Source organism: Mustelus asterias, chromosome 22, assembly GCF_964213995.1.
Source record: "Mustelus asterias chromosome 22, sMusAst1.hap1.1, whole genome shotgun sequence".
NCBI classification, from domain to species: Eukaryota; Metazoa; Chordata; class Chondrichthyes; order Carcharhiniformes; family Triakidae; genus Mustelus; species Mustelus asterias.
The window spans coordinates 21,276,284-21,301,020 of NC_135822.1; the positions used below are offsets into that span (position 1 = coordinate 21,276,284).

A 24,737-nucleotide genomic window follows, 5' to 3' on the forward strand; every position below is an offset into this window, starting at 1 on the left:
AGGGGAGGGACCTTAAAACTAAACATTGACATCAAAAGATAACAAGCAACCATTATATTATAAGCCACCTTTTTGCTAAATAACATTCAAATTATATTTATAAAGCATGGCATTTCAAATTTAATTTTAGTGTTGAGCATGAGAGGCAGGACGTTAAAGTAATGAAGCTGTCATTGTATAATGGAACTATATGCAACAGCAGGGTAGTAGATTACAATGCTTGGGTATTGGGTTCTGGGATTGTTGGACTTTAATATTGAGCTGTTGGGTGTATGTGGGGGGTATTGAATGTGACTAGGGGTACAGGAGTGATTGCCAAGGACTTCATTCCAGGCAGCTCTGACATGGCATCATCTATCTGGATAGTCTGGTGTATTTTTTTGGAGCCATCAAGATTTTCACTGCTGATAATGGAGTTGAAGATTTTCATTGACTGGTTGTTTGGGCCGAAACAGCTGGATTCCTTATGAGGTCTGCTCAGACCGTAATAAATGATCCATGGTCAACATTGACGGAATCCGGTTCCACGCACCGTCCTCGCCTTCGGGTCACTCTCCGATTCCGATGGAATTTGGCATAACAGCGAAAACCTGGTGAAGACAGAAGAGTTTTAGAGGGTTCAGTCCCCAGGACTTAGCTGACAGGACCTGACTCAGTCACCAACTTCACTTCAAGTGAAATAGCCTCTTTCCCCATTTACTATCTTGATATCTACAATCCACACCATGGGTAGTTTGTGACACAGAGTCAAACCCCAGCCTAAACCTAATAGCATCTTGTTTGTGGACCAACATCTGTCTCCCAACAGCCTATCAGTATCCCAGGACTTGACCTATGTTGTCACTAAGCAGTGAGCTCCCAATTTCAGGACCTCAGCTGACTTTGATTCACAACGCTGGAAAACTGATGAGGAGCCAGTGAGTGAGTGGGGAGCTTAAACCCTTAGGTCTGATGTCTACTACTCAGGACTAGGTAACTATGGATACACTTGAACCAGAGGAAACACCCACCTTCTGCACACATACAATCATCATAACACTTGTTGTTCAGGCCCCGGTTGTGGGCTTTGCAGATGTGCTGTCGGAGGTCACAACACCAACCTGTAGGAAAAAGGCACAAAACAAACTGCTCAGGTCATGATGTAATTTGATATTGGTACAAATTACCACAACTACTGTTGACATGTCAGACAGACAGACACTGCCCAGACAGATGTCACAAAGATAGATATTGCACAGCCAGACACGGCACAGATAAAGCACAGACATCCAGATTCGGGTTAGCAGAAATTGCTTTAATTAAATATCAGTAAGATGGAAGCCATTGTCTTTGATCACTGTCAAAAACTCCATTCCCTAACCACCAACTTCACCTTCCTTCTTGCCCATTGTCTCAGATTGAACCAGACTGTCTGCAACCTTGGGACATCCTCTCCATCCCCAAAGACAGCCTACATTCATTTTCCAAACATCACCTGTCTATCCCCTACCTCAGCCTATTTGCTGATGAAATCATCATCCATGACTTTGTCACTTTGGACTTGACTATTCCAGTGCTCATATTGCCCAGTCTTCCGACCTTCACTATCCAGAAGTTTCAACTCATCCAAAACTCTGCAACCCACATCCTAACTTGCACCAAGTCCTGGTCTTCTATCACTCCTGTGCTCGCTGCCCCATGTGGCTCCTGGTCTGGCTATGCCTAGATCTTAAAATTCTCACTCTTGCTTTAAAATTCCTCCATACATCACCCATCACCACCACTTTCTCTGTAACCTCCTCTAACTGTAAAACATCCCTAAGATCCCTGTGTTCCTTCAATTCTGATCTCTTGTGTGTCCCACTCTCTTTGTCCCACTATTGGTAGTTGTGCCTGCAGCTTTCCAGGCCCCAAGCTTTGAAATGACCTCCCTCAACCCTTCCACATCTCACATCTACATTGAGATGCTCCTTAACACCAATCTCTTCAACCAATCTTTTCGTCATCTCTCCCAATATCTTATTCTGTAGCTAGGTGTCAATTTTTGCCCTGTTACAGTCATGTGAAATATCTTAGATGTTTTACTATGTTAGAGTGCTATATAAATGCACAGACTTGTGTGTAACTTGTTCTGCGTCTTAGCCTGAAGGGAAAAAGGTACAGGGCATCTACTTTCCCTCTGCTCAGCACGGTCTATTCTGGAAGATGCTGAATTTGGAATACTGGTCTTGATTTCTGTACCAGTGTATTCTATCTGGTCAGGAAGTTCAATCTTTACACCCTGGAGGTCACAGTGCAAATCTGCACACTTCCCAAATACAATGAGCTTTTTCCTGAATACATTGTTATTTTTGATTTCAATGTAGGGTTCATTCCCCTTCAGTGTGAACAGTGCCACGTGTCCAATCACCACTGTTCTTTCTCTTCCCTGAGATGTGCTGAACTGGGTGAATCCTGCTGTTTCAAATCCTTCACTTGGTTACCCTTTGATTCATAAAGAACAAGGAAAAGGCTGTTAAGCTTTTCCAGTCCCTGCTTCCTTACAAACCATCTCTAAGTCACTTGACATCAGGAATCGTATAGATAATCACAAGACAGCCATGTGGTATGTGTTTTATAACTGTTTCAGTCATTGCCTCCAGTGATTATGCAGCAGCTGTGTGGAGATGGCAGCAGGACAGAGAATGTGCATCAGGCACTCAGCGCGGCAGGACACCATCCAGTCTTCTTTTGTTCTCCACTTGAGTTGGTAGCTCTGAGGTGCCAATGTTTTACTGCCTGCAGCACCGACAGTTAATCCCCCTCTGCTCCGTGAACTATTAGATTATTGTGTTCAACAACTAATGTTAATGAGTCTCCCACTGGATTTCTTAGTCTCTGTTAAATTAACTGCACTGAGTCTGAAAGGTTGGGGGTGGGGGAGATAGTCAGAGTGAAACCTGCAGTGAACAATCCTGGGATGAAGTAATCACAGCAATATTAAGCTATCAGATTAACTCTTTCAGTGTTCTTGCTGAGAACTGTTCCAGAGGACTGAAAGATTTAACTAGTTTAATCATTGCTCAAATCACATTTAGAAAGGAGCAATGTACATTTATAAAGTGCCTTTCTCAAAGCTCTTTAAATACATTGAAATACTTTTGAAATGACATCATGAACAGGGTGACCAACTCTTAAGAAATAGAGTAAATGATGCTCCAGCTGTGGGACCAGGTTAGGAGAAGAGGGGGAGGCATGAGTGACCGTATGGGGGCTGGGAGCGGTTGCTGGTGCCCATAACTACAATAGCTTGCCCGGTGGCCGGCAGGCACCACGTGCATGCTGACAAAACACAAGGCAAAGACAAGAGAAGACTCCCAGGCTCAGTCTCCCAAAGGCTATCCTACAAATAATGCATGAAATGCATTCACAAACAGTCAAAATAAAAGACAATCCCTTAAATTACAGGACAGTTGGTTACCCTGGTCACTGTTGTAATAAAGAAAACGTGGCAGCCAATTTATGCATTGCAAGGTTTCACAGTGAGATGATGACCAAATCATGTTTTAATCTGCTGAGGGATCAATATTGACCAGGATAACCCTTCTGCTCTTTGATCAGAACTGAAGGATCTTTTACATCCATTTTATGTGGCAGATGGCTCAGTTTAACGTCTCATTTGAAAAATGGCACCTCTGTGAGTCCAGTGCTCCCTCACCCTGGATTATGTACTCAAATCTCTAGAGTGGGGTTTGAACGAGAGGCAAAATTGCTACCAGTAAGTCAAGCCACTGCTGCTCAGAGGTTATTGCATGTGTCACTTTTCCTTTCTTCTCTCTGTCACCCCAGCAAAAAGGCTTGCCCCTGAGTCAGAAGGATGTGGATTCAAGACCCACTTGACTTCAGCACAAAAATTAAGGCTGACGCTTCACTTCATTATCGTAGGAGCACTGCACTGTCGGAGTTAGAACATAGAACAGTACAGCACAGAACAGGCCCTTCGGCCCACGATGTTGTGCCGAGCTTTATCTGAAACCAAGATCAAGCTATCCCACTCCCTATCATCCTGGTGTGCTCCATGTGCCTATCCAATAACCGCTTAAATGTTCCTAAAGTGTCTGACTCCACTATCACTGCAGGCAGTCCATTCCACACCCCAACCACTCTCTGCGTAAAGAATTATCGGTATTCAGCCAAGAAGTTAAATCAAGATCCCATCTTCTCCTGTAAGAAGATGTAAAACATCCCATGGTACTCTTTTGTAGAACAGGGGAGTTTATTCCTGGCATTCAGGTCAATATTTATTCGTAGTCAACATCACAAAAACAGACTATCTGGTAATTCATTGCTGTTTCTGGGAGTTTGCTGTGCACAAATTGGCTGCCACATTTCCTACATTACAACAGTGACTTCATTTCAAAAGTACGTCATTGGCTGTAAAGCGCTATGAGACGTCCTGTCGGCATTAAACATGACACTCACATGCCAAGAATAAATCAAAAAGAAAGGTGCTATATAAATGCAAGTCTTTATTTTCTCTTCTTCTTTCCGGTCTCTGTCAGATCAGCAAAGACTAACATTGATTACAGTATCAGATCATATCCATGACGCACTCTGTTCCCACCTCCCTCTCAACTGGACAAAAATTGACAGGAGGCTGAAGAGGGGACTGCAGTGTAACCATGTTATAGTGTCAGAGCATTGTCACACTTGGTCACGGGTGATCCCAATCCAAAGCCACAGCTGTTTTACCCATTTCTATCAGCCTTGCTCTCATTTTTTGATTTTCTGATTTTCTTCTTTACCAGAATCACTGCTGAAAGATGGAGAAAGCCACCAATGACCACCTCAGACATTGGTCATTGTAATAATACCTGCCCTAGAAGCTTGGCTGAGAAACCTAATTCATTATTAAAGAATTGAGTGATCGGTTAAATCCTCAGGCTAGTCAGGAATTGTGCAGGTTACCAGGCAGGCAGTCGAGATGATGATCGCATGGTTCCACTTCTGCCAGTGAGGTGAGGTTCCCATTACTCAGGTTCTTGCTGCGACGCTTGTCTACAAGGAACAAACAGAATAAAAATATCAACTTGTTGGAAAGGAATTGCTTTGTTGGTATGTAAAAGTTATTTTTATTCATAACTGCCCCAATCTAACAAACCAAAGATGATTGAGTGGACAAAACTATGGCAGATGGAGTTCAGAGTGGGGAAGTATGAAGTCATTCACTTTGGTCCTGAGAAAGATAGATCAGTGCATTTGCTAAATGACAAGAAGTTTTGAACCGTGGAGGAGCAGATTAGGAGTCCAAATACAGAAATCACATATCAGGATAACCTCTATCTCAAAGAAGCTGGAACACAAAGGAGGTGACGATACAATGTTATATAACAGTGTACAAAGCTCTAGTTAAACCCCATTGAGAAAACAGCATTCAGTTCTGGGCACTGCAACTCAGGAAGGATATACTCATCTTTGAGGGGGTACAACACAGATTCACTAGAATGATACCCAGTCTGAAAAGGCTGGGTAAATTGGGTGTATATTCTCCAGAGTTTAGAAGAATGAGAGGTGATCTCATTCAAACATACAAGATTCTGAAAAGGCTTGATAGCATCGACGCTGAGAGGTTGTTTCTTCTGATCAGGGAATTTAAAACACAGAGGCGCAGTCTCAGATCAAGTGGCTGATCATATAGAATTGAGATGAGGAGAAATTACGTCACTCAAGGGGTTGTGAATCTTTTTGATTTGATTTGATTTATTATTGTCACATGTATTAGTATACAGTGAAAAGTATTGTTTCTTGTGCGCTATACAAAGCATACCATACATAGTGAAGGAAAGGAGTGAGTGCAAAATGTAGTGTTACAGTCATTGCTGGGGTGTAGAGAAAGATCAACTTAATATGAGGTAGGTCTATTCAAAAGTCTGATGACAGCAGGGAAGAAGCTGTTCTTGAGTCAGTTGATACGTGTCCTCAGGCTTTTGTATCTTTTTCTCAATGGAAGAAGGTGGAAGAGAGTATGTCCGGGGTTCTCCACCCTACAGGTATGTGGATGCTCCATCATTGAATATATTTCAGGCTCGGATATAGACAGATTTTCGGTCTCTCAGGAAATGAAAGGATATGGGATGCAGGAAGGAAAGGAAGTTGAAGCCTAAGATCAGCCATGATTATATTGAATGGTGCAGCAGGCTTGACAGGCTACATGGTCTACTGCTGCTCCTATTTCTTATGTTCTCGTAAAACGTTTAAATTATGACGACAGGTTGCATAGATGAGGATTGAATTCTCTTGAGTGTAGAAGATTAACGGGATCTAACTGAAGTTATAAAAATGATTTAAGGATTTAATAGGGTAGGAAGAGAGAAACTATTTATTCTGCCTTGATCTGGACTTCTCCCACCAGAATAACCTTAAAATTAGAGGTAAAATGTTCAGGGATGATGTTAGGAAGGATCTCTTTGCACTTGCAAACCCAGCACATATTGGTTCCCCCCCCCCCCCCCGCCCCCCCCCCCCCGCCCCCCCCCCCCCACCCCCCAACCACCCCCCACCACCACCCCATGCTCACACTCCTCACCCATTACCTTTTTTCTTTGCTGAAGGCCACATTTCTGGCTTCATATCTTCATAATCTGTCCAATCAAAGAGCGTCATGTCAAGAGTGGGATTCACCTCAGCAACTGTTCTTGCTCCGACCTACATATGCTCAAGAAAACAACGAGCGGGTCAGAGATAGGGACAGAGGTAATGGAACAAAAAGATGGAGATGGAATAGGGAGTCATAGAAGAAAAATGGTTTGTTTGAGAGATAAAATAAGGAAGAAATAAGAGAGAGAGAGAAAACAAGGCAAATGAATGACAATGAAGTGAGTGAGCAAAGAAAATGACTGTAATTAGATTGGGAGAAATAATCATTTGCAAACTGTACAGAGACCAGACAGGTGAATAGCTAGTGAGATGAATTTGGAGATGACCCACCAGGCAACAGTTATCCAACAACTCATGACCCTTGTGCAAGGAACCTTGGGGACCTGAGAAGAATATACATCAGTTTACCTCACTGACACAGTGACTGCAAATCCCAATAATGGTAACTCGAGAATCTGAATTCAGATAAAAGCTCTGGAAATAAATGTCAGCTTTACAATTGATGGCACATGCTGAGAATTAAAAAAACACAACTATTTATACACTATCAGCTTCTCTGATATCAAGTTGTGAATGAGCCACAATTTCCTCAGCTATCTGCAGCCTTTGTTATTTCCTTCATCTGATTTTTAAAGCTTTGGTCAGACTGCAGCAGATGGAATGCAACTGTGACAAGCTGTCTGACTGAGACATAACCTCCAAAGCCCACACCTGAGCCCCCTTAACTTCCATCTCCACAACATCTGCTTCTTTCACCTCTATCACCTGCACCTGTGACCAAAACCTTTATCTGCACTTATGTCAGCTCCAGACTTGAGTCCATTCTTGTTGGCCCCTAGAAACTCCAAAATTCAACTGCTTGCATCCCATCTTATACTGTTTGCCTACCTATCACTCTAACCCTCTTCACCTACACTGTCACCCTATTCCACAATGTATTGATTTCAAAACCCCCATCCTCATTCATAAATCCATATATAACTCCTCCTCAACCCATCATCTCCACCCTTCTGGCTATAATGAGCCATAATTTCTTCTAACTCTGCTCCCTTGTGCACCCTCCACCATCAGTGACAAACATTCTCAGTTTTCTCTTTTAGCAATCTTTCTGTAAATACAATTTTTCTCCACCTTTAAGTCTCCATCTCGCTGCTCCTGGTTACTACAGTGTAGCTCATGACCCAGGAAATCTAGTTTACCTGTTGCCGTGTACCCCTAGATTTTGTTGCTGGTGCTTCCTCGGTTGTGATAGTGGTCAGCAATGTGCTGGTCACAATGGTGCTGGACATCGGCAGGGACATTGTGGAAAGCTCGTCTGTCTCCTTGCTTCTTGTCAGATCCTTTAAGAATGGAATTAACTCAGCACCTGGCACTTTCCCTGCAGAGAAGGGATACGTATTAATATCGATTAATCAGCTGCAGTTAAAAAATAAATAGCTGATAGGATGTCAAACAAGGTGGGTGTTGAACAAGGTGGGTGACAAAGACCGCTGGATGACAGCATAACAATTGAATCCACATGACAAGGCGATAGGGACCTGCTGAATGGCAGAGGCATCTGGGTGACAGGGATCTGCTGGATGACTGTATGATGTGGAGATGCCGGCGTTGGACTTGGGTAAACACAGTAAGAAGTCTCACAACACCAGGTTAAAGTCCAACAGGTTTATTTGGTAGCAAAAGCCACTAGCTTTCAGAGTGCTGCTCCTTCATCAGATATGTGGGAGTTCTGTTCACAAACAGGGCATATAAAGACACAAACTCAATTTACAAAATAATGGTTGGAATGCGAGTCTTCAAGACTCGCATTCCAACAATTATTTTGTAAATTGAGTTTGTGTCTTTATATGCCCTGTTTGTGAACAGAACTCCCACATATCTGATGAAGGAGCAGTGCTCCGAAAGCTAGTGGCTTTTGCTACCAAATAAACCTGTTGGACTTTAACCTGGTGTTGTGAGACTTCTTACTGTGGATGACTGTATGACAGGGATGGATCTCCCTGGTTGTTCTAGAGATTTGTTTGGTGAAACAATAATAAGGTGACAGGAACCTATTGGGTGACCGGGACCTTCTGGGTGATGGTGTGATCAGGTAACAGAAACCTTCTAGGTGACAGCATTATAAAGTGACAGGGACTTTCTGGGTGGTAGGGCACTGCTTGGTGTGGCTGAGTTGCAAATCTGCTGGATATTTTGTACCTTTGGCTTGCATTTCTTAATTGGATATTATTCTCTCTGTCACTTTGAGGCGCAATTGCTCACAGTGTGAAAGCCAAAGTAATAATGAACCAAATTAGTAAATTTGCAACACACGCTGCCTTTATTTGACATTTCAAATGCGACAACTGGTTTAAGATTAAAAACACTGATGGGGAAAAGGTCAAGAGAGAGTTAGGATCATGCCCCCACACCCCTGACCCCAGGAAGGACTGTTGAAACCCAGTTTTATTCCCTTTGCTGATAGTATCAGCAGTAGCAATTGGCACAGGACAGTTTGCTCACCAGCAAGGGAACAGTGCAAGATTAATGCACAACTGCTGATCAACTGCACATGTGGGTCCCTGACAATATTCTTCATCCGCTAAATTATTTAACAATGAAGTTCACTGTCACTCATGTAAATATTCTGCAAAATTCAAACATTCAGGAAATCCCCAATTCCCCAATTTCAGTTTATTACTCTCTCCTAATGCCACATCCTCTTCCTGGCCACGAATCTCCCAGAGACATTTCTAACCACATGGTCCCTTTGAACAGACACCACATCAACCAGCACTCTATGGCCCCATGAGGTCTAACTGAAACATTATCAATATGACTGCATGCTTTTCGTGGGATTTATGGTCAAATTTCACACAACTGGCTAATTCCATTTACATCTAAAATCACACAGGAATTTTGAATCTAATGCCATGCCTGTTTAATGATGCCCTATTGGTTGCACAAAGTCTCACTGTCCAGGAGGACAAATCAAGAATTAGTTTCACACATTTGAATCCCTGTGAAAGAAAGAAGTGGTCATCCTGGAGGCTGCTCTGCTGGACAATGTTTGCCCTCTTTTAAATAGCATCATTATGCTAATAAAGTCCTTAGTTTGCAGCCATATTGTTCCAGTGAGCTTCAGACTGGCTCTGAACTCCCCAAGTGCATGATCCGGCACATTCTTGAAGCTAGACTGCTGTTGCAAAGGTTAATTGTGAAACTGGGTACATTTTATTTTCCAGTCTGCATCTGGCTCCATGCAATATGTGTTGTTGCTATAGAAGATGTTCGTTTTGCATTACTTCCCTCCCTATTTCTAAATGAGCATGGAGCAAAGTGTCGAGATTCAAAAACCCGTTTGGAATTCTAACAGCCTTATATGATTTAGATAAGGGGAGAAATAAATGAAGGACACTAATTCAAAGGGCAAGGACACCAGCATTGTAAAAGAAAGACTTGCATTTACACAGTGCATTTCATGATCCGAGGACATCCCAAAGTGCTTTACAGTCAATGAAGCACTTTTGAAGTGTAGTCACTGCTGCAATGTAGGAAACCTGCCACCCAATTTGCACATAGGAATGTCCAACAGACAGATATGAGATGACAAGATTCATTATTTTAATAATGTTCATTGAAGGATCAATATTTACTAGGACGTCGGGCAGAATGCCCCTGCTCTTTGAAATAGCACAATGGCATCTTTTACATCCAACTGAAAGGCCAGCTGTTCTTCACTAACAGTGCATTACTTACAAACATCTGGAAACACATGCAAGAAACCCAGATGGGAAAGACTGATCGAGTCCCAGCACCAACCCAAGGTTACCACACATCCTTCCTTGAGAGAGTTCATTCCAATATTGCTTCTAATGTCAATGTTGGTTGAATATTGATGTGTCACACTTCAAAATTGCAACCTGTAGCTTTTCTTCAATAAAGGCTGTTGAAAAAATGAAATGTTTGTCTTCATACTTTGTATGCTGAGTTCCTTAAGCTGCTGTTTTGGTCAGTGCCAAGTATGTTGGACTTCAATAGCAATAATATAAAAGCTTACATTTACCTTGATACACTACCTGAGTCTGAGAAACTTCTGTAGCATATGGAGGACTAGTCACTGAGCCGCCTCCATGCAAACTGCATAATCCCCTCCCCAACAGTGTGACCTCCCCACAATCACCCGAACAGTGTGATCCTCATCTCCACCCAAACAAAGTGATATCGAAATCCTTTGCAGCATTTCCTATAACTGGACTTTTGTGACACTAATAACTGAAGTGATTCGTGAGGAAACAAAAACACACTCCTTTGAGGACCGGCAGCAGCCTTTGAACAACAAATGCTTGTCCAGGTTCCCCTCCAGCCACGCCGCCCTCCCCCCACCAATGCTGCCACCCACCTCACCACCGCCCCCCCCCCCCCAACCAATTATAAACTATTGAGACATTCAGTACACACTGTTCCTACACAGAGTCTATTAAAATGAAGTGGGAATACCCAATTATGCACAAATTGTTCCTACACGGAGTCTATTAAAATGAAGTGGGAATAACCAGTTATGCATCCTTTGCTATTCAATGGCTTTTTAAAAAGAAGTCAGTGATTTTAGCAGAGAATGCATTCGCTGTTTGAGGTTAATTTTACAGGATACAACTGACACAGGCATGAAAAACACATGGCACTGGTTATAAAGTGTAACAAAAGAGAAGGCTTTTATTATCCTATAACATATGGAGAGGGTTTTGAGCTTTGATAAAAGTTGTAGATCTGGACAATCTATTAGTGCTCTCAATACATTTCCATAAGCCATTACAGGAAAACTTCTTGCATAATTTCCAGACAACTGAAAAAATTGGAGGCTAATTGTTTTGCAAAGAATGATTGGCACACTGTTCAGAAAGCTAATTACAAACAAACCTTTACGCACTAGCTGAACAAAATCTTAACAAACAGCTGGATGTTCTGTGGCCAGGGGCTTCCAGCTCTGAAGGCTCAGCTGTGTTGGAAATGCCATATTGCTTTGAATAACAGTCAGATAAATGTAGGTCACAGAAAATAAAATCTTTCCACATCATCTCACCTGACATTTCTTCAAGCCTCTCACTGTCAGGTGCACCAAATTAGAGTCAATAAATGGTAGTTCCTGCGTTGGACTTTGCGTTTACACCATAGGAGTCGACCCATCTATTCACCCAAATGCAGTTGTACTTCAAAAGCAAGCATCAGAATGATGCAACCTCCCTTGTAAAACCAGATTATTACTGACATAATGAACAAAGAAGTGAGATTCAGGTCAATCAAACCACATTGAGAACATTCTTCATTTGTGTCTTTTTCTCTCATCTGTTTTCTCCCATTTTTTCAGATCTCCCAACCGTTGGTGAGGACAGTTATTACTTTGTCCTTGCATCAAACTATCAGGTTTGTGATTATCACCTTACACTCTGCATGTGCATCAGTCCATCAATGTTCCACACCAGCAGCTGAACATTACCTTTCCTTGAAACTGCACATTTATTCATATCTCAAATGCAGAACTTCCATTAACAATTCTGGGCAGGATGGGAGTGGCATGGAGAGAGTGCGGCCAATCCCTGAGTAGGGATGGGAAAGGTGCATTTGGTAGTAAGAATAAAAAAGAAAAGTATTTTTTAAAAGGTAAAAATCTTGTAAGTGTTGATGTTCAAAGAGACTTGGGTGTTCTTGTACACGGAATGTAGAAAGTTAGCGTGGAGTTGCAGCAAGCAATTAGGAAGGCAAATGGCATGGGACAGAAGTACAAGACTAACAAAGTTTTGCTATTGTTGTATAGGGTTTTGCTGAGACTACATGTGGAGTACCATGCGTACAGTTTTGTTCTCCATAATTAAGAAAGGTTTTACTTGCACTGGAGGTGGTACAGTGAAGGTTCACTAAATTGGTCCCTCGGATGAGGGTTCAATGATGAGAGGCTGAATAAATTGGTCTTCTAAACTCCAGAGTTCAGAAGAATGAGAAGCAATCTAATTTAAACATACACAATTCTGAAGGAGCTTGATAGGATGGACAAAGAAAAAGATAGGAAGAGACAGCAGAAGAGGGTGTTACATGGGAAGAGAAAAGGCAGAAGTAAAGCAGAGGCAAAAATTAAATAGTGTATTTGAATGTAGGAACATGTCCTAATGCATAAGAAAATAAAAGATTGTAAGCCAAGGAGAAGAGATTAGGAGGAATGACCAAAACCTTGATCAAAGAGATGGGTTTCAAGGAAGACCTTAAAGAAGGAGAGGAAAGTGGAGAGACAGAGTGGTTTAGGAGAGGAAATTCCACTCACAACACAACCACCAATAATGGAGTAGGGAGGAGATGTAGAAGAGGTAAGGGTCAGAGGAGCAAAGTTTTGGGAAAAGCTGGAGGAGGCTTCAGAGACAGGGAGGGGAAAGGCCACAAAAGGGTTTAAACACAATTATCCAAATTTCAAATTGAAATGTTGAGGAGGACAATGGAGGCAAGATCCGAGAGGACAGGGGTAATTGCTGAATGGGAGTTTCTGTGGGATGAGATATGGGCAACAAGGGATTTGGATGAGCTGAAGTTTATGGAAGGTGGAATGTACATAGACTGAGCAATTAGAACATGACAAGATAGAAACTTTGTAAAATAATCAAATCTTGGTAAGTAATCACACACCAGCTTCTGGGTTTGTTATTCTTGATATAAATTTAATTTACTGTTGAGTAAATCTAAATAAAAAATACAAACCCTGGAGCTATTGCTGTTATAATTGGATTTTTATAATAATTTCTAATTATTTTAGTTTAAAATTGTACATTTTATAGAATAAATTTGTCTGGTTAATCCCAATGCTAAAGCATCTTTTCCAATTCTAAAAATATTTAAAATATTTTTCACTGATGTCTCCAAAATCCCTCTTACCCTTATTGTGTCGAGCTCTCTCTCTCCTATTTGGCTTCTTATGGTCTCTGTTGTGCTTTTTCCCTTTATTTGCAGATTCTCCTGTTGGGTAATTTTCTGGCATTCGAGGATAAAATTGACCATTCTGGCCCATTACTCTCTCCTGCTGCATTGCTGCTGTTCTTTCCAGACTGTCTGTCTCCACACGCACTGGAGTCAGACTCTCCAACCCCACACTGTCCTCATCTGGTCTGTCTGCCACCAGTACTCTGGTTACCATGGTGTTGGCTTTGTCTTTCCTCTGTACGCCATGTTTGCGGCCAGGTTTGGGGGGGTCTGGCCAGGACTCGTGTCTCTTCAGATCATTGCTGCTGTCTGGTGGCTGCAGTGTGCTCTTCTTCCCTCTGGTTCCAGTTTCCAGAGCACAGACATGGCTTAGACCATCAAAAGCCAAGAGGAAGAGGAAAGGAGACATGAGGTACCAGTGAGCCATTTCCTTCATATGATTAATCTAAAGAAGAAACATGCGAGGTGAACCAGAGAGTTTTATTACAATTGTTGATAAAGTATTATGTGCTGTACAACACTCAGGGGTAGATTAACCACCATTGCATTTGCATAATTAGCTTTAGTGGGTGCCAACATCAATCAAAACTCCCCCAATAGTTCAGATGGTAAAAGCTTTGCATAACTAGCCAGTTCCAGGATAGGATTTGGGACTCAGTTGCTGGACTTCTTAGATTCGGCCTATATCAGTCAAAATTCTTGTAGGAGCATTCCAATTTGTCTCAGTGTCCCTGCACTACAATAAGGGCAAGGAGGGGGAAATTCAGTTAGATTATCATGCAATGACCCCTGATGGATCCTATACCTCAACAACAGGTAGTGTCTTCAGGAAAAAAATAGGACTAAGGAAAGACATTGGCAAAATGACAAGCAAACCCTTAACCTCGGCTGTTATTGTGCTCAGTGACATGTTCTGTGATATTTACAGGCCATCCTAATGTGGCTCAGTGCAGGCTACAATGAGTGTCACTCACACTTCCTTTTCCATTTCATTTAGTATTCCCTCTAGTCCAAAGAACAAAAATTCAAAGCTAATATAGCAAGGTGTTTTTTTGCCAAGTCCAAAATTGCACAGGGGTGTGATAAAAACTGAGTGAGAATGATAGTTGCGAACAGAAGGACGCTATTCTGCTCTCTGGTTCTGTGTCATCTCTTTCAAAGAATGGCAGTAGGTTTGGAAAGGAACAAGAGGTGGGCTTAGGTCTAAGTTAGAGTTTATTAATGCTGAGATACAACTGAAAACCTTAATAACTAAATAACTCTTTCACACTATTAGACACAAGTGTAAAAACTAAATTTTCCTCTCTTTGTTAACATACCCATAATGCAGTGTTGGTCTTGTGCCTGCTTCCATATCCCAATAGTGATGCACATTCCTCCACACTTCAGCTTGTCCATAAATGATTCTGGCATGACTTTCCCTTTCTTCCACTTCTCCCCCTATTGAGTCCCTCACATGGAGAAGAGGACATTTGTAGCAAGGAGAGCATTTATTACCCACCCAAAATAGTCCTTGAACACAAGGACATAGGATAAAGGCAAAATACTGCGGATGCTGGAACCTGAAACAAAAATAGAAAATGCTGGAAAATCTCAGCAGGTCTGACAGCATCTGTGGGGAGAGAATAGAGCCAACATTTCGAGTTCAGATGACCCTTTGTCATTCAGACTCAAAACGTTGGCCCTATTCTCTCCCTACAGATGCTGACAGATCTGCTAAGATTTAACAAGGAACATAGGAAATAGGAGCAGGAGTAAGGCTTATAAATAGGCTCCTCAAGCCGACTGTACCATTCAATAAGATTATGGCTGATCTGATTTGTGGCCTTTTCCCCATTTTTCTGCCTGACCCTCATAAACTTCAACTTCCTTCTAGATCAAAAATCTAATTCCGCCTTGAATATATTAAATGACCAAAGTGGTGCAGAGCGGCGTTCCTGAACCATGTAGTCTGTGTGGGTATAGATACATCCACAGTGCTGTTGGGGAGGGAGCTCCAGGATTTTGACCTGGTGATATATTCCCAAGTCAAGATGATGTGTGATTTAGAGGGGTACTTGCAGGTGATAATGTTCCCCTGTACTTGCTTCCCTGGTCCTTCTAGGTACTAGATGTCATAGAGTCATTGGGCGCGATTTTCCAGTTGCGCTTGTCCCAAAACTGGAAAATCCCACCCCCAAGGTCAATGGACCTTTACATGGTACAATTCCTGTGGCGGGTGGCATGGGAAAATTCCCCCCATAGAGTTTTACAGCATTTGTGGGTATGGAAAATGTTGTCAAAGAAGCCTTGGCATGTTGCTTGCTGCAGTGCATCTTGTAGATGGCACACTAATGCAATTACGTTTTACTGGTGGTGTAGGGAGTGAATGTTGCTTTGTCCTGAATAGTATTGCATTCCTTGAGTGTTTGTTTTTGGACTGAACAAGGCAATGGAGACTATTCCATTACACTCCTGACTCGTGTCTTGTAGATGGTGGAAATATTTTGAGGCGTCAGGAGGTGGTAGGAGTACTGCAATGAATTATTCAGTGTTCTTTATGACCACGTGAATTACAGTAGCTAGCGATCCATGGTAAGGGAGAGGAAAATCAGCCAGGAAATCTAGTCCTGAACACCATTCACGTGCATTTTCCAGCAGGAATGCCTCCTGCTGGAAAATGCACGTGACGTGTGAAGTATGAGGACAGGAGTTTGGTTAGTGGTGATCCCGTTATGGTGAATACTGCGCCCACATTGTCTGGGCCAACAACAACTTGGTCCGTTTGTGTACCTATGAATCTGTACCTCAGCAAGAAAGAATCTCGTCGGGGCGAGAGGAATTTAGACAGAGGGGAGAAAAAGGAAAAGGTCAATGTGACTGACGAACCATAAGACTGGACTTTGCAAAAATATATCGCACAATAAAAAAATCATACAACATTGGATATCAATATCCAGATGTGTGACTAAAAGGCGGAGGAAGTAATGTTTGGAAAGGATAATTATATTCCGCGGGAGTTATTCAGCTTTAAATCTCTATTGTTGAACGGGTATCTCCCGGGCCTCAGGGGTAATGTTAATTATCTGCAGCTCCCCATAGAGACACTCTCTCATCTCCCATCTGCTCTAACACCAAACATCGCTTAAGCTTCCGAGATAAACTTGCAGCATCTTCCGTAAGTACCCCCAGAATTCCTGTTCTCCGGCATCACATGCATAGATTGGCCACTTGCACTGAACACCTTGGCTACAGCCCGAACCTACTAACAACTGTCAGGAACATGTTCGGTGTCAGATTCACAAAGCATTGTTTCCAAGTCTCATTAGACATGTACATCACCTCCATTCCAATCCCCGGGGTATGGTCAAATGTTCAAAGCAGTGCTGGAGTCCAGCCACCATACAGACCGTTCAATACCCTTAGTGTCCAATACAAGACACAAAAGGAGCACCAGGGTTCAAACAGTGCGCGAACTTCTGCTCCTGTATTACTGGATATCAAATCCCAAACACTTAGCACAAGCTTGGAACATACCTTTCCCAATCTGAATAAGCTACTGCCAACCAAATGCAGAAATTTAAGAGGATCTTTTCTGCACACAATGAATGTTCGTTGCTCCCCACCTCGTGCGATACTCAACACACCTTGGAGTCCTTTTCAGTTTGACAGAAAACAATTTATACACAGATTGGGTTCCTACCCAGCGGCTCGAGAGAGAGAGACAGAGGTGCAGACACAGACATACACACCGACAGACAGACACATAGACTGACAGACAGACACACACACACTTTCATTCTGACAACCACCTGCTATTGTCTCTGCTCCAGTAAACACAAACATTATGAAAATCCTAAAAGAGTCATTTACAGATGGGCTGCAGGTGAATGGACAGCCATCGCCCTGAACAACGTTTGAAAAGGGGCGTCTTTTTGGGATTGAGCATCACCGCCGGTCAGGACACTTCCTACCTGTCTGTCGCCGGGGGGACGGGGCACAGAGAACGACCGCTGTCCACAATCTGATACAAGCGAAGATTCAATATCTCAGAGACTGGGACAGAGCTGAGCATCCGCGCTCCCGGGGCGCGCTCTCGACAATGATGTCAGCGACAGACGGGGGCGGGCGCAACCCGAAAGAATAAAGAAATGCAACCAGAGAAAGAGAAAAGCAAATACAAAATAAAAGATTAAAAACTAGAGGCAGAGGGCCATGCCCACCTAATGAGATCTTTGCCCTAACTGAGTTGCTGAGGTGGTGAATAGAGGGAGGCGAGTGGATGTTGGGGTACATGTGAGAAGGTTTGGTCCTGCTAGCTAAACCGAGGTAATTGGACATGGATGCGAATAGGAAACTGGTTATGAATATAGGAAGCAAAAGACCATTCTCAGATTGGTGGCTGTGACAAGTGGTGTCTCCCAGGTAACCGTGTGAGAAATGTATGCTTGGCATGTTTTTAGAGGAGGATATCCAAGAGTCTAATCTGGGAAAGAGAGTGGTGGAAGGTGGAACGGGAGGATAGATTAGGTGGGGTGAGCAAAGGGTAACAGATGCAGTTTAACGAACACGGTGTGAAAACGTAGAAATACTAACATGGGAATCAGAGACAGTCCAAATAGGAACGCATTGGGGATAGATGAGTTTAGGATTTTAAAAAAATCATCCATGGAATATGAGCGTTGCTGGTTGGGCCAGCATTTATTGCCCATCCCTAATTGCCCTTGCATTTCAGAGGCATTTAAGAGCCAAAAACATTGTGGATCTGGAGTCACATGTAGGCGAGACCAGGTAAGGACGGCAGATTTCCTTCCTTAAAGGGCATTAGTGAACCAGACGGGTTTTTATAACAACCGACAATAGTATCATGGTCATCAATAGGCTTTTAATTCCAGAATTGTATGGAACTCAAACTTCACAATCTGCTATGGTGGGATTTGAACCTGGGATTCTGAAGCATTACTCTGGCTTTCTAAATCACTAGCGCAACGACAATATCACGATGCCATTACCTCCCCGGGGGCCTAGATATTCAAGTAAGGAAAAGCTAACTCGTAAATACAAAAAAAATTCGAAAAGGTTAATGAGATTTGGCTTAAATCAGGAGACATTGACTATAAAAACAAGAAAACACCACAACAACTGAATTGTGGTGCGAGACTGGGGACATTTGTTTTATAGTCTCTGAGGATGAAAAGATTGAAGGGCCATCTGAGTCAATGTTTAAAATAACGACGGGACAATTTTATGCCAGGAATGACTTTTTGCTTCAGTAAGGCAGTTCAGAATAAGGATTGACAGTCTTAAAAATTCAAGTTATGCAGTAAAAAAAATCCCAGGGAACAAACGCTTTAATTTACTGTTACAATAACTGTTACAATACAGAAAATACTGACCAGAAGTCACAGGTACATTTGAGATGCTTAATCAGCGACTGGGTATCTAGGGAAGTAAAGCTCTGAAAGGACCAGAAGAAACAATGGAGATTGGATTTAAAGGATTGAACTGACGTTCATAGAATCCCTACAGTGCATAACTCTGCTTCTCTCTCCACAGATGCTGCCAGACCTGCTGCGTTTATCGAGCATTTTCTGCTTTTATTTCATTTCTAATGTTTGTTATTGTGATACATTAAGTGAGAGAACATTGCAGGACAGAAAACTGAATACAGAAATGGAAATGCATTAGCCATCCCTCAACCTAGGGAGAATCAGGACATGTGAGTGACATCAGATTAATCCAGTGTTTATGATCAGGGAGACACATAACAGATAATAATGAGATTTTAATTGTGTTTCTATTGACAAAAAACATTGCAGGACAGAAATAAACCAAGAGGCGCAAGTGGTCCATGCCAGTGTTTATGGTCCACACAAACCTCCTCCTCTTTCCATCTTCATTTCACCCAATCAGCATATATTCTTTCTCACTGGTGTTTTTCTAGCTGCCCTTTAACTGCATCTATCCCATTCACCTCACTGATAAAAATTCTTACCATTCTCTGGGTAAATAAGTTTCTTCTGAATTCCCAATTGGGTTCATTAGTGGCTATCTGAAATTCATGATCCCTGGTTTTGGTCTGCCCTCCAAGTGGGTTATCTATGTTAACCCTATCAATCCCTTTCATAACCTTAAAGATTTCTAGGAACACAGGAAAACACTATTTTCTGTTTTGTATCCATCCTGCAAATCATGGAACAAAATATCATGAAGAAGGTCATTCAACCCATTGTGTTGGCTCTTTGATAGAGCTACTCCCCCCCCACCCTACTCCAGCTGGGTATTTTTTCCCCTCAAGTATTTCTCCAATTCCTTTTGAATCTGCTTCCATCATCCTTTCCGATCACAATAACTTGCTGTGTAAAAACAGTTTCCTCATGGCAGCTCTGTTTTTTTTGCCAATCATTTTAAATTTATGAATCTGCAAATAATAGTCTTGCTGACTGGTCAGGTAAAAGTTGAAAATAGAAATGAAGGAGAGTTTTAACTGATTTAGTACACAGAGTGGGTGTAGTGCAATAGGTTAATAGAAGTCATGCTAATGAGTGATGTAAGCCATGATATATCAGTGACATCAGCAGTTATGTGCTAGACTCTTGAGAGTGGTATCTACGCTGCAACCTCTTATATATAGTGTTGATAAACCAACTGAAAGCGAGTTCTAGAGTAAAACTACAATTTATCTAGATTGAATAGGTTACACATACCAGAAGCCAGCAACCACGCCACAGGTATATGAAACATGATAGCAGTGGTGGTAATACCAATTGAATCAAACATTGGTGTCATTGATTGAATCATGGCAGAAAAAAGTGCAGAAAGATCTAGTAGAGTGAAGAATTTATGAACCTAACCAAGAAGGAGGCAAAATGGTGGAGGATAATGATGTCTGTACCCAGTGGCAATCGCTGCTCCTACTTCACCCATTTGATAGTCTCAATGGCACGCAAAGAGGTCAAAACTGGGAGTAGCACTTCTGAAATCGAGCAGCATCGAGCCTTTGTGCTAAAGAGCAGAAGCGCCAGGTCAGTTTGTTTCTTTATGCCGTGGGTCCACTGATGATGTCCTCCTGAGGCAGGGGGTGGAAGAATCCTCTTTAGACTTCAACGTCATTCTCAAAGCCTTCAACATGTGTTTTAGCCCAAAGTGAAATCTAGTGATAAGATTATTCATGCTTTAACCAAAGGTCCCTATGACCACAGGAATCAGTTGAATTATTTCTTACTGACCTGTATTACCCAGCGAGCTCTTGTGGATACAGGGCTTTGAAACTTGAGCTCATCTGCGGCCACATTGTCATTGGGGTCCATGATGAGAAGCTTTCTGATTTTTATTTTACAGACCAGGGACAACTGCACCTTGGATCAAGCAGTTCAATATGCAAGGCAGGCCAAAATCAGGCTATAATTCTGCGCTATACCAAGGCTCTAGATCACTCTATTAACTGGGTAGGCCTGGGGCAGTGGCTCCGCCCACTCAAAAGCCTACCAAATCATGCGAAAGGGTAGGAAATCCCACAGCAGCCCTTTTTTTATGCTGTGATGCAAAGAAACAACACAGATGCCAAGATTGCCCAGCAGGGGCAATGTGGTAAGACTAGATAGTTCAAGCTTCTGGAAGTCCAACAACTTTAATTGAGGAAGAAGACAGAAAATATTTATGAGACACATTCCATCCAACAAATTGGATATAAGACAGAGATAAAACTACAGGATTTCTAGGGGAAGTACATTACCCTAATCAAGGCTCTTGGTCTGTTACTGTGCAAGTTAAAGGCTTTGACACTAATTTTAAAATTAACACTGGAGCTGGCATTAACATGCTAGCAGATCATCTGGACTGGCTTCAAGCAATACCCCTTCATCAATCAAAATAGCAAATTGCAAAGTCTAGGTAGCACAGGCCTTCCAATGAAAAGCACCTAATTGCATGTCTTTGTTACAAAGGGCAACAAATTGTTGATTTTCTTTGTTGTTCACAAACCATGCACATCCTTATTGAGTGGAGATGTTAGCATCTTACTGAAATTCCTGAAAAAAAGTGGATGATGACCACCATTTACACAACCCGATGCATTTCATGGAACAAACATTGAGGTTATGTAGAACCAGTGGACTCTCAGCCTATAGCAGCTGAGGAGGTTTATTCAGTAAGCAGTGAATTACTTTCATAGAACATAGAACATAGAACATTACAGCGCAGAACAGGCCCTTCGGCCCACGATGTTGCACCGACCAGTTAAAAAAAAAAACTGTGACCCTCCAACCTAAACCAATTTCTTTTCGTCCATGAACCTATCTACGGATCTCTTAAACGCCCCCAAACTAGGCGCATTTACTACTGATGCTGGCAGGGCATTCCAATCCCTCACCACCCTCTGGGTAAAGAACCTACCCCTGACATCGGTTCTATAACTACCCCCCCTCAATTTAAAGCCATGCCCCCTCGTGCTGGATTTCTCCATCAGAGGAAAAAGGCTATCACTATCCACCCTATCTAAACCTCTAATCATCTTATATGTTTCAATAAGATCCCCTCTTAGCCGCCGCCTTTCCAGCGAAAACAATCCCAAATCCCTCAGCCTCTCCTCATAGGATCTCCCCTCCATACCAGGCAACATCCTGGTAAACCTCCTCTGCACCCTCTCCAAAGCCTCCACATCCTTCCTGTAATGTGGGGACCAGAACTGCACACAGTACTCCAAGTGCGGCCGCACCAGAGTTGTGTACAGTTGCAACATAACGCTACGACTCCTAAATTCAATCCCCCTACCAATAAACGCCAAGACACCATATGCCTTCTTAACAACCTTATCTACTTGATTCCCAACTTTCAGGGATCTATGCACACATACACCTAGATCCCTCTGCTCCTCCACACTATTCAAAGTCCTCCCGTTAGCCCTATACTCAACACAACTGTTATTCCTACCAAAGTGAATTACCTCACACTTCTCCGCATTAAACTCCATCCGCCACCTCTCGGCCCAACTTTGCAACCTGTCTAAGTCTTCCTGCAGACTACGACACCCTTCCTCACTGTCTACCACACCACCGACTTTGGTGTCATCAGCAAATTTGCTAATCCACCCAACTATACCCTCATCCAGATCATTAATAAATATTACAAACAGCAGTGGCCCCAAAACAGATCCCTGAGGTACACCACTTGTAACCGCACTCCATGATGAATATTTACTATCAACCACCACCCTCTGTTTCCTATCCGCTAGCCAATTCCTGATCCAATTTCCTAGATCACCCCCAATCCCATACATCTGCATTTTCTGCAGAAGCCTACCATGGTGAACCTTATCAAACGCCTTACTAAAATCCATATATACCACGTCCACTGCCTTGCCCCCATCCACCTCCTTGGTCACTTTCTCAAAAAACTCAATAAGGTTAGTAAGGCACGACCTACCTGCCACAAAACCATGCTGACTATCACCTATCAATTCATTACTCTCCAAATAACTATAAATCCTATCCCTTATAATTTTTTCCAACATCTTGCCGACAACAGAAGTGAGACTCACCGGTCTATAATTCCCGGGGAAGTCTCTGTTCCCCTTCTTAAACAATGGGACAACATTCGCTAACCTCCAATCTTCTGGTACTATACCAGAGGCCAACGACGACCTGAAGATCAGAGCCAGAGGCGCTGCAATCACTTCTCTTGCCTCCCAGAGAATCCTTGGATAAATCCCATCCGGACCAGGGGATTTATCTATTTTCAGACCCTCCAGAATATCCTGCACATCCTCCTTATCAACTGTAATACTGTCTATTCTACTCCCTTGCAACCCAGTGTCCTCCTCAGCTATATTCATGTCCCCTTGCGTGAACACCGAAGAGAAATATTGGTTCAATGCTTCACCAATCTCCTCCGGTTCCACACATAACTTCCCTCTGCCATCTATAACTGGCCCTAAACTTGCCCTAACCAACCTTCTGTTCTTGACATACCTATAGAACGCCTTAGGATTCTCTTTAACCCTATCCGCCAAAGTCTTCTCATGTCCCCTTTTAGCCCTTCTAAGCTCGCTCTTCAACTCCCTCTTAGCCAATCTAAAGCTTTCTAGTGCACTACCCGAGTGCTCACGTCTCATCCGAACATAAGCCTCCTTTTTCTTTTTAACCAACAAAGAAACTTTTTTGGTGCACCACGGTTCCCTAGCCCTACCAATTCCTCCTTGCCTGACAGGGACATACCTATCACAGACTCGCAGTAGCTGCTCCTTGAAAAAACTCCACATGTCGGACGTTCCCAGTCCCTGTAATCTCCTAGTCCAACCTATGTTTCCTAATTCTCTCCTAATAGCCTCATAATTACCCTTCCCCCAGCTAAAACCACTGGCCCGAGGTTCATGCCTATCCCTTTCCATCACTAAGGTGAACGTAACCGAATTGTGGTCACTATCACCAAAATGCACACCAACTTCCAAGTCTAGCACCTGGTCTGGCTCATTTCCCAGCACCAGATCCAATATAGCCTCACCTCTAGTTGGCCTGTCTACATACTGAGTCAAAAAACCTTCCTGCACGCTTTGAACAAAAACTGACCCCTCTAACGAGCTAGAGCTATAACAATTCCAGTCAATATTAGTCAAGTTAAAATCCCCCATAACAATTGCCCTATTACTTTCACTCCTAAGCAGGATTGACTCCGCAATCCTTTCCTCAACCTCTCTGGAACTTTTAGGAGGTCTATAAAAGACTCCCAACAGGGTGACCTCTCCTCTCCTATTTCTAATCTCCGCCCATACTACCTCAACAGATAAGTCCTCATCAAACCTCCTCTCTGACACTGTGATACAATCTCTGACCAATAATGCTACCCCTCCCCCTCTTCTACCTCCTTCCCTACTTCGACTAAAACATTTGAACCCCGGGACCTGCAGCATCCATTCCTGCCCCTGCTCTATCCATGTCTCTGAAATAGCCACAACATCGAAGTCCCAGGTACTGATCCACGCTGCAAGTTCACCCACTTTATTGCGAATACTCCTGGCATTGAAGTATACACATTTCAAACCCTGCTCCACCCCACCTCTGCAATGCCGTGCATTGCAGTCCCCATCCATGCATCCCTCACTTTCAGCCCCACTACTCAGGATCCCTCCCCCCCCCCGAATCAGTTTAAACCTCCCTGCATGGCCTTAGCAAATTTACCCCCCAGGATATTGGTCCCCTTCTGAT

At 42.8% G+C, this 24,737-nt stretch overlaps 1 protein-coding gene across 1 annotated transcript; it reads right to left on the bottom strand.

Annotated features, from left to right (window-relative positions):
• Nucleotides 1-477: 477 nt before the first annotated feature.
• Nucleotides 478-20,846, bottom strand: LOC144510255 (draxin-like). The gene is made up of 7 exons (XM_078239749.1): nt 20,766-20,846; nt 13,513-14,002; nt 7,815-7,993; nt 6,552-6,663; nt 4,927-5,016; nt 1,011-1,100; nt 478-590 (listed from the first exon to the last, which is right to left on the bottom strand). Exons 1-7 carry the CDS (start codon nt 20,844-20,846, stop codon nt 478-480), a joined length of 1,155 nt encoding a protein of 384 aa, XP_078095875.1.
• Nucleotides 20,847-24,737: the final 3,891 nt, after the last annotated feature.